General features: G+C 42.1%; 1 protein-coding gene across 1 annotated transcript; it reads left to right on the top strand.

Annotated features, from left to right (window-relative positions):
- Positions 1-2,349: 2,349 nt before the first annotated feature.
- Positions 2,350-4,005, top strand: LOC123099901 (L10-interacting MYB domain-containing protein-like). The gene is made up of 3 exons (XM_044521931.1): positions 2,350-2,405; positions 2,888-3,197; positions 3,280-4,005. The coding sequence occupies exons 2-3, from the start codon at positions 2,889-2,891 to the stop codon at positions 3,862-3,864; spliced, it is 894 nt and encodes a 297-aa protein (XP_044377866.1). The 5' UTR covers positions 2,350-2,405; position 2,888; the 3' UTR covers positions 3,865-4,005.
- The last annotated feature ends 11,853 nt before the right edge of the window (positions 4,006-15,858 follow it).

Here is a 15,858-nt window from a genome sequence, read left to right as displayed (position 1 = left end):
GAGTCACCAAGAACAACTGGAGAAGACAGAAATTTATAGTTTCCCATCTTGATGGAAACATCCGGAACTATCGAGTTGGCTCTCATTGACTTCCCCGGAGAAACAACACCCAATGGTTTATCCAGATAAGACCAAGAGAATTCATGCTTGGCAAAAAACGGTCTTGACATGAAACAAAGCGATGCACCAGTATCAAAAAGAACTTTTGCAGGAATATCATTAACAGGAAGATTACCCATTATCACATCAGACGATTCCTCCGCTTGAGCTGCATTCATCATGTTCACCTTAGCAGACTTTGGATTATGCTTGACCACTGCATTGCTGGAAGATCTGACAGGAGGAGGAGGCGGAAGGCGCCTTTGGTTGAAGCACTTGTTAGCATAGTGACCTTTCTGCTGACACTTGTTGCAAGTCACCTCTGAGAGTGGACGGTGATAAGGAGCATTGGACTTTGGAGCTTGATTCTAAGACTTGTTCTGATAGCCAGAGTTGGAAGAGTTGGAAGAACCATGGCCACCTTTGTTCTTCTGCTGGTAAGGCTGACGAAACGGAGGAGGAGGAGGCAACCAGAACTTCTGTTGCTTAGCTGCCACAAGTGAGGAAGAAGAAGACTGAACTGCGTCTCTGACTCTCTTCTTAGAAGCCTCACACTTGAGCTGAGCAGCCTCTTGCTTCAGTGCCATATTGTAGAATTGATCAAACTGAGTAGGCTCAACAAGAACGAGAGCTAACTGCAGATCCTCTCTAAGGCCACCTCTAAAGTGATAGATCATGCTCTTTTCATCAGGAACGTCTTGTTTAGCGAAGCGAGCAAGTTTCTGAAACTGGATGTTGAATTGATACACAGACATGTTGCCTTGCTTGAGATTGCGGAACTCCTCACGCTTGCTCTCAACAACACTTTGTGGAATGTCGTGCGCTTTGAAGTCCTGACAAAAGTCAGTCCAAGTGATCACACGACCTCCTCTGGAATCTTTGTATTGCTGAAACCAATCAGCAGCTTGGTCCTTGAGCTGAAAAGAAGCGAACTTGACATAGTCCTCAGGCCTGACATTGCTACATTCAAAATGCTTGTTGATGTCCACGAGCCAATCATCGGCATCCGTGGCCTCGGCACAGTAGCTGAAAGACTTGGGCTGATTTGCGAGAAACTGGTTGAGTGTAGCAGAGTGAGGTTGATTGTTGCCTTGACCTTGATTCCCTTGATTGCCTTGCCCTTAGGTGCGTTCTTGCAAGAGTTGCAGAATCATCTGAGCATTGGCGTTGGTGGCTGCCATGATAGCTTGCCATGCCTCCGGAGGTGGAGGTGGTGGAGGTGGTGGCGGAGGGTTCGCTTGACTCCCTTCATTGCGATCCGGATTCTGACGCGTTGGCGGAGCCATCCTGAAGAGGGTGACATCCGTTAGCATCTTGATAGACAAATAGATAAGTAGAATCAACGGATAGAAATTGCAACATACAGTCTTCACAATAAACATTCGAACGAAGATGAACGAATGAATTCCGTAGTAAATCATCACACTTCCATAAGTTGAGAAGCCACTTGAAAAAGATATGGAATCAACATATGGCTTTGAAGCAACTCGAATATCACAATTGAAAACAAAACAAAGTATTGGCTTGCAGAATAAGCCGGAACAAACATATGGTAGAGATTTCGTCCGAAGTTTTCGTGGTGGGGCCCACACGGGCTCAATCGTACAGCACCATCATGTACAAGGCTGTGCACATGACATACGAAGCGTCCCCGAGTCGGCATAGCCAAGGACTCTTTAAGACACTACGAGACCACTGTAAAATCAACCGTGTACAGGCGGACCACTAGACGTCGAATCCCAATCTCATATCATGCGTCTGTCGGAAAGATATCCTAAGGCTGTGTTTGGTTGGACTTCTACAGCCAACTTCTGGCTTTTGGAAGCTATAAGCTAACCAAAGGGGAAAACAGAGAAGTAGAATCTGTAAAAGTTACGGCTTCCCCGCAGTGTATTTTTCGAAGCAGGTGAACCCCCAACTTCAGCAATGCACTTTTAGCTGTCCCCTGAGAGTTTCAATGTATTTACCCACCTTTGCCATTCGTAAGTGGAAAACGATTGGGCCTATTCCTCCCGAGCGAGTCATCCAGCACCACAGAAGGCCACCCCTCGTAAAAAAACACATCGGAACCCCAGTCCCCATCGACCCGAGCGGCAGCTAGGGTTCCTAGCCGCCGCCGCCGGCCCTCCACCGCCGCCTCCCCGTTGCGACCTCCTCCCTCCACTACTGCTCGCCGGACCTCTCCGCCCCAAGAGCCCGCGAGGACCGCCGGACCAGCAAGGGGCGCCGTCCTCCACCTCTGCGCGCCCTGCCGCCGGCGACGCCTCCCGCAGCCCCGACGCGAGCTCCTACCTCCACTCTGAAAGGTAGCTGCTCCCCTTCCTCCCACTCCCCTATCCCCCCTCCCACCTCCTGTACAAGTAGAAATAGGATGGATTTATTTTGCTTTGTCATATTGTTGTCTATTGATGATGTATATTGGATGTAAATAGGATCATTCCAGACAATTCACAGTCAAATCTACAGCAATTCCCTGCTCCCTCCCCCTCTCCTTCCTCCTCACCCTCCCTGTTTAGGTTTCCTTTGAATTTTTTGCACAATTTTATTTATGTAATGTTTAATTGCTTGTATACATGATATGTACAGAAGCTGAACATGATATACCTATTTTTTGTGTGATGTATAAGCTTGCATGACATGCCATCTAAAAAGACAGCAAACAACATTCACAAAAATTTCTTGTACATAGATATTATGTTTGCTACTTGTACATACTATTTGAGTACTTGCTGCTATTATGTAATGCATTATTATTGATACGTGCTTTTCTCATATTGCTTTATTGAAGTATGACTGAGAAGGCGGTGTGGGATGATGCCCATCTCAAGAAACTCATTGAAATATTGAGAGAAGAGGTTGAAAAGGGGAATAGGCCATTAGGTTATTTAAACAAGAGGGGTTGGGAAAACGTTTTGGAGAAATGGGAAGCTAGAACGGGAAAGAAGTATCCCAAGGATAAATTCAAAAACAAGTGGGATGCCATAAAAAATGAGTACACTTGGTTCATGGAGTTGAAAAATGAAGCAACTGGGCTTGGATGGGATGATGCGAAGAGAACCGTTGATTGCTCTAAAGAATGGTGGGATGAACATATCAAGGTAGGACTAGCCATTTTGTTTTTCATTTGGCATGGTTCTATATGATTGCATTATCTCACTTATACATTAAAATCCATTTCAGAGATGCCAAGAGAGTACAGGAAAGAAATGCAATCATATGAAGTTCAAAAAACAGGGACCAAAGCACCTTGAAGATTTGCACATCATATTTGACAAAGTACATGTTACTGGGGCTAGTGCTTCTTGTGCTGGAGATATATCTTCTGATGAATCAAGTGATGATAATGCGGTTCCTTTCGAGAAGCCCGATGGTCGTGCTGAAATGAAGTTGGCATCTTCGAAGAAACCAAAACCAAGCAAGAAGCGCAAGCAACCTTCTAACGCAAATGAGGAGAAGGAAGAGAAGAGTCCATTCTTACGATTGTACAAGCAGACATGCGAGAAAATAGAAAGTGGAGTGGAGAAGATAACTTCAAGTGTTGAAGCATCATCCGCTCCTCTCACAAACCATGTTCCCACCATTTCAGAAGTAATGAAGATGGTCAAAGAATGTGGTGTGAAGGAAAAAACTGCTCTCATGCACACAACCCTCACTCTTATAGTGAAGCCCGAGTTTAGGGAAATCTTCAATGTTCTTGAAACAAAAGAAGGGAGGTTTGATTTTTTGGAGAGGGAGCATGAGAAGGAGATGTTGAAGCACGTGTAGTGAATCATATTTGTTTATGTTATAGACCTATATTTGCTTTCATTGTGGACCAAATTTGGTTATTTGTGGACCATATTTGCTTTCGTTGTGGATGTAATTGCTTTTGTCGTGGACCATATTTGCTTATGTTGGTTTACCATATTTATGTTGTGAGAAATATTTACTCCTGTTGTTTACCATATTTATGTTGTGAGAAATATGTGCTCATGTTGTTTTACCATATTTATGTTGTGAGAAATATTTACTCCTGTTGTTTACCATATTTATGTTGTGAGAAATATGTGCTCATGTTGTTTTACCATATTTATGTTGTGAGAAATATGTGCTCGTGTTGTTTTACCTTATTTATGTTGTGAGAAATATGTGCTCGTGTTGTTTACTATATTTATGTTGTGAGAAATATTTGCTTGTGTTGTTTTACAATATTTATGTTGCGAGAAATAATTGCTCGTGTAGTCTGGTCATATTTATGTGATGCAGAATATTTTAACATTTTTATATTGTTATGTAGATGGATGCAAGAATGGAAGAAGTGGCCATAAAGGGACAGGAGGGAATGAAACTTCTAGCTGAACTTGCGAATCAGGATGCTATCATGGGAAACCTAGGTAACCTCTATGTTGAGCGATACTTGAACAAAACATACAGAGTGCCTCGGCAAACAGGACTTCAATGGGTCATGGAGTGTTACGGTCGACCTAGATACTTTTATAAAATGTTTCGAATGGGCAATGATGTTTTCATGGCACTTCATGATTTGCTTGTCTCTGCATATGGTTTGACGTCAACCACTAATGTTTCATCAATTGAGTCACTGGCCATGTTCTTATGGATTGTTGGAGGCCCTCAATCATTTGCTCAAGCTGAGAACCGTTTTGTACGATCACTTTGGACAGTTCATACAAAGTTTAAGGAAGTTTTGTTATGTTTGCGCAAGTTAGCGAAAGATAACATCAAACCTAGAGATCCTACTTTTAGGCATGAGCATGAAAAGATTAAGGAAGAGCGTTTCTGGCCTCATTTCAAAGGCGCTATTGGTGCCATAGATGGATCACATGTGCCAGTTTCAGTGCCTGCAGATGATGCGGTTAACCATAGATGTCGACATGGTTTCACATCTCAGAATGTGCTTGCAGTATGTGACTTTGACATGAGGTTTACGTTTGTGGTTGCGGGTTGGCCGGGCTGTGCACATGATACAAGGGTCTTGAATCATGCATTAGCACACTTCCCTTCATTTCCTATACCACCCAAAGGTATAATGTAGTAACTGATGTCATCATTAATTATATTCTTATGTGTGACGCTAACTTTGTGTTCTTTTTCAGGGAAATACTATCTTGTCGACTCTGGGTATCCAAACCGAACGGGATACCTTGCTCCTTTTAAGGGGAGTACATACCATCTGCCGGAATTTCGTCTTCGCCGTCATCGTCCACCTGAAGGGAAGTACGAGTTGTTTAACTTTTCACATTCATCCCTTCGAAATGTTGTTGAGCGTGCTTTCGGGGTACTCAAGCAGAAATGGCGCATCTTGAAAGGGGTCCCAAGTTTCTCACCTCGTACACAGAAGCATATCATCATTGCTTGCATGGCATTGCATAATTTCATTTGTGATAGCAAGTTAAGTGACAAAGTTTTTGATAAATGTGATGCCGATGATGAGTATGTACCTCCAGTGCTACGAAAGTTGGTGGCACCAACACAAGCGGATCCCGTTGAAGAAGAGGAGAACGAAGATAGCATGAACAATATTCGTAGTAGGATAGCTGATGCTTGTCTTGCCATGGCAAGATAAGTTAGTTATGTCGATGAAGGTCATCATCATGTGAACCATATGTGTTTTCTCTATGCTCCACGTCTTCCATAATAATATTATGGTGTATCTATCTGTTTGAATATATGAAACATCAAACCATAATCGTTAAATTGCATATGTGTTACCTATGAGTCATCTTAATTGTCATAATTTTCCTTTGCAAAATGGACGTTCAATTGCCTACCATATATGTATCACTGCTCTACGGCCAACTAGGAAATTAACATATTTCACTATGGCCTAAGGGGCATCATAGAACATTCACAGTCAAATCTACAGTTTCACAGTTGTTTCAACCAAACGGCTTCCAGCTTTTCCACAGCAGAAAGTTCACAGCAGCTTTTTCACAGCTCACAGCAGCTTTTACAGAATCTGCAGCTCAACCAAACACAGCCTAAGGCTACTAGAATTCCCACTTATAAACTCTCGAAACTTTCTGGTTATGCAATCTGGTGTTGGGGATACAGGGGACACAAAATATATCACCCAAACTAGCAATCCCTAGATCCAGCTGTATCCATCCGTCAACACATAACCAAGAAACCTTCGGAAATCGTTTACCTCAACCTTCGAAAAACATCCGTTATACGAGTTATGGCAATACTCCCGAACTCCCGCCCCAGTACTGGATGGCGTCGAGGTGATCTCACCAACAACTGCATAAAAGAGATTTCGATGTCGGCGAAACTCAGGTATTCGAGAACCGCAACGATAAAATTGTGACGACAACACCTCGGAGCTCAACTCCCGGGACACTACCACAACCCCTAAATGTCAGGAGGCACCAAGAACAATGTTCTCGTCACAAAACCATCGGAACGATTCCAAGATACCCGCGTGATCCAAAAAAATTAGTGAAATTTAAGGAGAGAATAGTCAAAACTTCTACGTCAGGAGACCTCACCAAAGCGACGAAGGGACTGAGGAGTAAAAAGAATCCTACTCTCCGATATATATAATCCTAAGACTCAAAACATTTTTGTTCTAGACTCAACAACGCCAGCGATTCGATCAAGCAGGGGGCTCCTAAGTCGAGAATGGCTCTGATTACCAACTTGTAACAACCACTATGCGGTTATGCCTGTAAGTCGTGCCTCGACACGTGGGAGATATAGCCGCATCGTGGGCGTTACATATGACTATCTTGATTCTGTCATAAAATCATCATGGATGTACATGCATGACGGAAAACGTAACCTACTGTGACAAACACGTATCATCATGAAAGTGTATTTTTTTTTGTAGTGCGCCCCTTCTCTATTAGTCTGCTGCTGCTATTCACCTTCCCTTGCCCCAACCTGCTGCTACTTCTTTCTTCCCCACGCCTCTGTTGCTGCTACATCTCTTGTTGTGCCTCTGCCGCTCCTCTTATTTCCCATGCTTTTGTTGATGCTCTGAATCTCACCTTGCTTCTGCTCTGAACTTCTCCTTTCTTTACTGCTGAAGCTTGCTGCTCCTCCTCCTCTCTCCATCTAGTGTCTCTAGTATTTGTGGATCTGCTAGAAACCGAACTATAGCTTGTAATTCCCCTGTTCGTATATGTAAGGCATGTGCTTACTGGACTTATTATGGGAACTTGCTCATATTTTGTAGTCCAGTTGCTAGCTGTGTACCCGTGACATTTGTGACATGTGTGTGTGTGTGTGTAATTTTGTGAACTATTAGTGTTGAGACTCGATCAACTAGATTTTGTACTAGTGGAAATTCCACTGTGGAATATTTGTGCCCTGTCCGTCAGTTAGTGGTTTGTAAAACTTTAGATTGTTTCTTGTGAATTATGTGTTGAACTTTAAGGATGGTTGATAGCTCAAGTAAATGTGATTTTTATATTGTCTCAATTTCTTGTGATAAATGTGCTTGTGATGTGAAGCATTTCTATTCTATAGTATAATCTTTTTTCTTCTGTCTTTTGCACGTCAATAGTTATATGTGTCCTTGTCATGTTACTCCCTTTTGTTTTAGTTTCTATTATCTATAGTAATCCAAAATACCAAAAATAAAGTTAGTGAAATCTGATTCTACCTTTGTTTATCTATATTTTCTATGGAGACAATCTTAGTTAGTTTAGGTTTATTTTCTGCTTTCATCACACAATATCACGTCACCTAGATTTAGCCAAGCGTAGTCGCTGGACGACTAGTCCCTGAGAACACGACACTCGCAGTTTGGGCGTGAAACCCCACTGTACCTACAATTGATCATTTTATGGCATGTAGGAGCAACATAACGATGGCCTCCGGAATAAGGATCATAAAAACTAGGCCCATCCTCGAAAACTACTCCTCGTTGCCGAGCTAAATCATCTAATTGATGGGAAATCTTACTTATCAGGTCTTGAACACTTTCCGTGCTATTGCTCACATAAGCATGATGCCATTTCCAAGAAGACAATCCAACCTACAAAATGAACAAGAAAAGAAATAGAAGATAACTAGAATAGTGGTTAGGGGTAAGAAATATATCACAAATACATGGCACGAAGAGAAAACAAGTAAAACCTAGTCTATAGCCAAACAAAATCGCTAGACGCTAGTCCCCGGCAATGGCGCCAAAATGATCAATTGTAATTGTAGTGGAATATTTTGTGCAAATTACGGATGTCGTGTCCTCCAGAGGGACTAGGCGATGGCAACTATACTCGGCTAAAGCTAGGTAACATCATTTTGGATGATGAAAACTGAAAATAAAACCTAACTAACTAAGATTGTCGCCAACGGAAAATGCAAATAAACAAAGGAGATTCATATTTTACTCACTTTCTTTTTGGTTTTTCATATTACTTGAGACAATAGGGACTACGAGAAAAGGGAAGTAACATGCAAAGACACATATATAACTATCAAATGTGTAACAGAGGAAAGGAAAAAGATTAAATGGCAGAAGATAGATGTTTCACTTCACAAACACACACACATGTTGGTATATCACGGTAGCAGAATATAAAAGTACCAATAATGTTAGTAGAACAGTACAAAAATTCAGATTACAGTAGCAAGAGAAGAGAGAGATTCAGAGGTTAATTCCCGATCAATCTTTAGGCTTGTAGCTGTAGATGGTGTAGGTGATGGAGAAGATCAGCAGGACGAGTTGGAGACAATCTGTAGCAAGATTAGTAAAGAGGGAGAGAGCAACAGCTAGCAGAGAAGAGAGGCACGCAGGGGATCAGACTCCCCTGTGATGGTATGTTGTCAGGGGCATGACTAGGAGAAGTAGTGAAGGGATTCAGAGAAAAAGCAAGAGCAGCGGTAGAGGGAGTAAGTAGCAAGAGGGGTTGGAGAAGGAGCAGAAGTAAGGCTGAGAGGAGGAGGAGCAGCAAGAGAAGTTGGAGGAGCAGCAGGAAGGACGTGGGGAAGAAGAAGAGCAGACCCATGGGAATGGGGACAGCAGCAGGGCGGCATGCGGGTGGTTGGCTGCTCGCTCGGAGGACCAGACGCCACGACCCCCTTGTCTGGGTGGTCGCACAAGTGATGGTGGTGGAGTGGAGATGGTCGTGGCTGGCGGCACCGAGGGATGGATGGCGCTGGTGAAGATGGATGGATGGCGCGGATGGTGGAGGTCGATGGCGCACCTACCACAATGGCCTGGCCGTGGCGGCGGCTGGAGATGGATAAGGAGGTTGGGGGAGAGGGAGATGTAGCCAGGCCCAAAAGGGGATAGAGGATGAACTAGGGATTTTGACCCCTCACGGCTGATCTTCCCCTTTGCAATTTGGCCCCTCTTCTTTTCTTCTTTCAGTACAAGTTGGTCCTCCTCTTCATTAGGCAGACCCTTCAAGTTTTAATGTTCATCACACTAGGGTCCCTCCATCTTTCTTTCCCGCCCTTGTCTCTTCTCGTTAGCCATATAGTCCAAATCTTGAAGTTTATAGTGCCTTTGCCCACTTTTGTGCAAAATAGACCAAAGAGTAGTAAACGATCCCTTTATATGATTTTCATTCAATTATTCAACATTTCCTAGCAACAATTGATGGTCAGAACTGAACAAATGCTATATTTGTATGCCAAAATTATATATATGAAATGTGCTTATCGCTTTATCGGTTGAACCTTTATGACAACATACGTAGTTCCCTTTGTCCATTGGTATGTTACTTGACCGAGATTCGATCGTTGGTATCTCCATACCTAGTTCAATTTTGTAACTGGCAAGTCACTTCATAGTTCCGTAATACATCATCTTATAACTAACTCCTTAGTCACTTTGCTTGCAAGCTTATTGTGATGTTGTATTACCGAGACGGCCCAGAGATACCTCTCCGTCATAGAGAGTGAGAAATCCCAATCTTGATTGACGCCAACTCAACAGATACCTCTGGAGATACTGGTAGAGCACCTTTATGATCACCCAGTTATGGACTGACGTTTGATAGCACACAAGGTATTCCTCCGGTATCCGGGAATTGCATGATCTCATGGTTGAAGGAACATGTATTTGACATTAAGAAAGCAGTAGCAGGAACTGAACGATCATATGCTATGCTAACGGATGGGTCTTGTCCATCACATGATTCTCCTAATGATGTGATCCCGTTATCAAATGACAACTCATGTCTATGGTTAGGAAACCTTAACCATCTTATGATCAACGAGCTATTTCAGTAGAGGCTCACTTTGAACCTGGTATTTATTTATGTATTCACACATGTATTTAAGTTTTCGATCAATACAATTCTAGCATCAATAATAAACCTTATCATGAACAAAGAAATATGATAATAACCAATTTATTATTGCCTCTAGGGCATATTTCCAACAGTCTCCCACTTGTAGCAGAGTCAATAATCTAGTTCAGATCGCCATGTGATTAGCACCCAATGCGTTCTAAGGTGTGATCATGTTTTGCTAGTGAAAGAGGTTTTTAGTCAACGGGTCTGCAATATTCAAATACGTCTGTATTTTGCAAATATCTATGTCTACAATGCACTATATGGAGCTACTTTAGCTATTTCTCCCACATTCAATACGTATCTAGATTGAGAGTCAGAGTCATCCAGATCGGTGTCAAAGCTTGCATCGACGTAATAATTTACGACGAACTCTTTATCACCTCCATAACCGAGAATCATGTCCTTAGTCCTCTCTAGGTACCTAAGGATAATTTGACCGTTGTCAAGTGATCCAATCCTGGATTACTTTGGTACCTCCCTACCAAACTTATGTCAAGGCACACATCAGAACCTATGGCTGAGGCATAGGGAATGCCTTTCATTCTCTCTCTCTATCTTCTGCCGCGATCGGACTTTGAGTCTAACTCTATTACACACCTTGCAACACAGGCAAGAACCCTTTCTTTGACTGGTCCATTTTGAACTTCTTCAGAACTTTGTCAATGTATGTGCTTTATGAAAGTCCTATTAAGCGTTTCGATCTATCCCTATAGATCTTGATGCATAATATCTAAGCAGCTTCACCGAGGTCATTCATCTAAGTATTATTATTCAAATATCCTTTTATGCTATCCAGAAATTCTATATCATTTCCAATCAGCAATATGTCATCTCCATATAATATCAGAAATGCTACAGAGCTCCCACTCACCTTATTGTAAATACAGGCTTCACCGTAAGTCTGTATAAAACCGAATGCTTTGATCACCTCATCAAAGCATATATTTGCAATTCCGAGATGCTTGCACCAGTCCATAGATGGATCGCTGGAGCTTGCATACTTTGTTAGCACCTTTAGGATCGAAAAAACCTTCTGGTTGCATCATATACAACTCTTCTTTAAGAAACCTGTTACGGAATGTAGTTTTCACGTCCATTTGCAAGATTTCATAATCATAAAGTGCGGCAATTGCTAACATTATTCTGACAAACTTAAGCATTGCTATAGGTGAGAAAGTCTCATCGTAGTCAACCCCTTGAACTTGTCGAATACCTTTTGCGACAAGTCGAGCTTTGTAGACAGTAATATTACCATCAGCATCTGTCTTCCTCTTGAAGATCCAGTTATTTTCAATGGCTTGCGATCATCGGGCAAGTCCACCAAAGTCCACACTTTGTTCTCATACATGGATCTTATCTCAGATTTCATGGCTTCAAGCCATTTGTAGGAATCTAGGCTCACCATACCTTCTTCATAGTTCATAGGTTCGCCGTTGTCTAACAACATGATTTCTAGGACAGGATTACCGTACCATTCTGGTGCGGTACGTGTTCTGGTCGATCTACGAGGTTCAGTAGTAACTTGATCTGAAGTTTCATGATCACATCATTAGCTTCTTCTCTAGTTGGTGTAGTCATCATGGGAACTACTTTCTCTGATGCACTACTTGTTGGGGAATGTTGCATGGAAAACAAAAAATTTCTATGCACACGAAAGATCTATCCATGGAGATGCAATAGCTATGAGAGGGGGAGAGCATCTACATACCCTTGTAGATTGCTCAGCGGAAGTGTTTATCAACAAGATTGATGTTGTCGTACACCTTCACGATCCGTCCCGATCAAGTACCGAACGTACGACACCTCCATGTTCAACACACGTTCAACTCGATGATGTACTTGCCCTCTCGATCCAGCAAGAGACACGAAGTTTTAGATGAGTTCCAGCAGCACGACGGCGTGGTGACGTTGGTGGTGAAGAATAATCTCCGCAGGGCTTTGCCAAGCACAACGGAAACTATGATGGAGGATAAACTAGAGGGTGCGGGGTTGCCGGCACACGGCTTGGTAAATCTTGATGTGTTCCGGGTGCTAGCCCTGCCCCTCTATTTATATGTTGAGCCCTGGGGTCATTTCTTAGAGAAAGAGCCTCCTCAAAGTCAGTTTGGCACGCAAGGCAAGAGTCCTACTCGGACTCCAGGACCAGACGCCAGGGTCCTCAGCGTCTGGCCCCTGGCCTCCACAAAACTTCCTTTTGCACCATCCTTAAACCTCGTGGGCTTTACCCCTTGGCCCAAATAAAGTGTTCTCGCACCAGAACATTTCGGGAAACATCCGAAACCCCTTCCGATGAATTCTGGAACCCTTCCGGAGACCAAACACTATTATCCCATATATCAATCTTTACCTACGGACCATTCTGGAGCTCCTCATCATGTCCGTGATCTCATCCGGGACTCCGAACAACATTCGGTCACCAACATACATAACTCATATAATACTATATCCTCAACGGACATTAAGCGTGCGGACCCTGTGGGTTCAAGAATGATGTAGACATGACCGGGACGCTTCTCCGGTCAATAACCAATAGCGGGACCTGGGTGCCCATATTGGTTCCTACATATTCTACGAAGGTCTTTATCGGTCGAACCTTTATGACACCATACGTAGTTCCCTTTGTCTATCGGTATGTTACATGCCCGAGATTCGATCATCGGTATCTCCATACCTAGTTCAATCTCGTTACCGCCAAGTCTCTTTATTCGTTCTGTAATACACCATCTTGTAACTAACTCCTTAGTCACTTTGCTTGCAAGCTTCTTGTGATGCTGTATTACCGAGGGGCCCCAGAGATACCTCTCCGTCACACAGAGTGACAAATCCCAATCTAGATCCATGCCAACTCAACAGACACCTTCAGACATACCTGTAGAGCATCTTTATGATCACCCAGTTACGTTGTGATGTTTGATAGCACACAAGGTATTCCTCCGTTATCCGGGAGTTGCATGATCTCATGGTCAAAGGAATATGTATTTGAAATTAAGAAAGCAGTAGAAATAAACTGAACGATCATATGCTATGCTAACGGATGGGTCTTGTCCATCACATCATTCTCCTAATGAAGTGATCCCGTTATCAAGTGACAACACATGTCTATGGTTAGGAAACCTTAACCATCTTCTGATCAACGAGCTAGTCTAGTAGAGGCTTACTAGGGACACAGTATTTTTTCATGTATCCACACATGTATTTAAGTTTCCGGTCAATACAATTCTAGCAAGAATAATAAACCTTCACCTTGATTAAGGAAATACTAGCAAAAGTGCCCGTGCGTTGCAACAGGAGAGAAAACATAACACACGTTCTTAACCCAACAACCATCACTCAAGACCACAATATGTCCATCTCCTTTATTTTTGCAAGGCATCATATTTGTGTTGCCGCTTATCCTCCTTCTCACCCTCGCCGGCGATGGCCTCGATATTCACACAAAGCAACAAAAACATGTTTGAATATGGTTAATCCTAAGGCGTCTCTCTCTCCCTCTCCTCTCTCTCTCTCTCTCGCTTTCTCTCCCTCTCGCGATGAGAAATTTGTTGTTTTCCCCTGTGAAATTTTTTAGAGGTATGCATGTGTAGTTATCGATGTCTTCTTTTCCCTATATGGTTATAGTGGGGTGTTTATTTGCAATCCGGATCGCCGCCCATACGAAAGAAAAACGGATCTTGCGCTATAAATTATAAGTTTGCTTCGAAAACAATATTTTAAAAATATTTAATAGGTAAAATTAACATCATATTTAGATTCCACACATTTTTCTAATAAAATTTCATATATAATATGTTAAAATCAAAGTTACGGTTTAAAAGATACGGATAATTTAGAAAATCATTTGTTTGATTTAAATATATTCCAAAATAATATTTAAAAATACTTAACAGGTAAAAATAATCTCGTATTCATATTCTACATATTTTGCTAATCAAATTTCATATATAACATGTTCAAATCGGAGTTACGAATTAAAAGATATGGATGATTTAAAAAAGCATTTGTTTGACTTAAATATGATCCGCGGATGACTTACCTAAATCATGAGGGGGTTTTCAAAAAATGTAAAATAACGGTTCGGGTGTGACTTAAATCTGGACGGCAAGTTTATTTCAAGAAAACACAGGTACTTTTGTGTAAAATAAGAAAAAATGATTCGTTTTAACTTAAAACAGGACTACGGGTTGAATTCTCTGAAATAGAGGGACTTTCCTGAAAAATGCCATGACGGACGACCAGAAACCCAATTTGCTTTATTATTAGGTAAAGATAATAATAACCACTGTATTATTGCCTCTAGGGCATATTTCCAACAGTCTCTGACTTGCACTAGAGTCAATAATCTAGATTACATAGTAATGAATCTAATACCCATGGAGTCTTGGTGCTGATCATGTTTTCCCCGCGGAAGAGGTTTAGTCAACGGGTCTACCACATTCAGATCCATATGTATTTTGCAAATTTCTATGTCTCCATCCTTGACCTTTTCACGAATGGAGTTGAAGCGTCTCTTGATGTGTTTGGTTCTCTTGTGAAACCTGGATTCCTTCGCTAAGGCAATTGCTCCAGTGTTGTCACAAAAGATTGTCATTGCACTACTGCAGGATGCTGCTAACGCGACACTACGATCAGAGACCCTTTGACGAAACTGTGTGTGATGCATTAATCGCAAACGGTGATGTAAAAACCGTCAAAAAGGATGAAAAATGTTTGCTATGGCAGAGACATCAAACACGGTTCAGATTTTAGTTGCGTGTGCGATGCAGGGCACACAGTTGATCCATACGAACTGTTTGCGATGAGATAGAACAACATAAACAGGCAGCCATATCAAGGTGTGTGCGATATACGGCATACAGTTTGCTCAGATGAACTGTTTTCTATTAGGGAGTGCAATAGAAATGGTTAGCCAGATCAAGGTGTGTGTGATATACGGCACACGGTACACTCGGATGAACTGTTTTTGATTAGGGAACACAACAGAAACGGTTCAACTTAACAAGATGTGTGTGGTATGCGGCATACATTTCACATAGATGAACTAGTTGCGATGAGCCAAAAGAACACAAATGAGTCATGTAAACAAGATATGTGTGATACGCGGCAAACAACCCGCTTGAATGAACTGTTTGCGATGATAAACTACAACACAGACGGTTACTACAGTTAATTCGTGTGCGATTCTGTGTGTACAAAAAACATTGAAAATTGCAAACTAGTTGCTTACAGTGGCTAGGAGTATCACACACGATGCGTCTGCAAGTACTCGTGTGCGATGATTAGTATGTTACACATACGTTTCCTTATGTTAACACGTGTGTGAATTTGCAATATGGACAGTTAATATGCAAATGCCTTCTGGACAACGGTGCTGATCTCCATGTCCAAAACATGGGCGTCCTCTACTCTACCGCTCTACCGGGCACACGCTTAAACTCAATGAACTGTGTACGATACTAATACTTTCCATGAAAATTTAAGAACTTGGCTAACAACATTTGAGTAACATATA

This window comes from Triticum aestivum, chromosome 4D (assembly GCF_018294505.1).
Source record: "Triticum aestivum cultivar Chinese Spring chromosome 4D, IWGSC CS RefSeq v2.1, whole genome shotgun sequence".
NCBI lineage: Eukaryota > Viridiplantae > Streptophyta > Magnoliopsida > Poales > Poaceae > Triticum > Triticum aestivum.
Note: the sequence above shows the minus strand (reverse complement) of the source record. Positions and strands in the feature narration are given on the sequence as shown.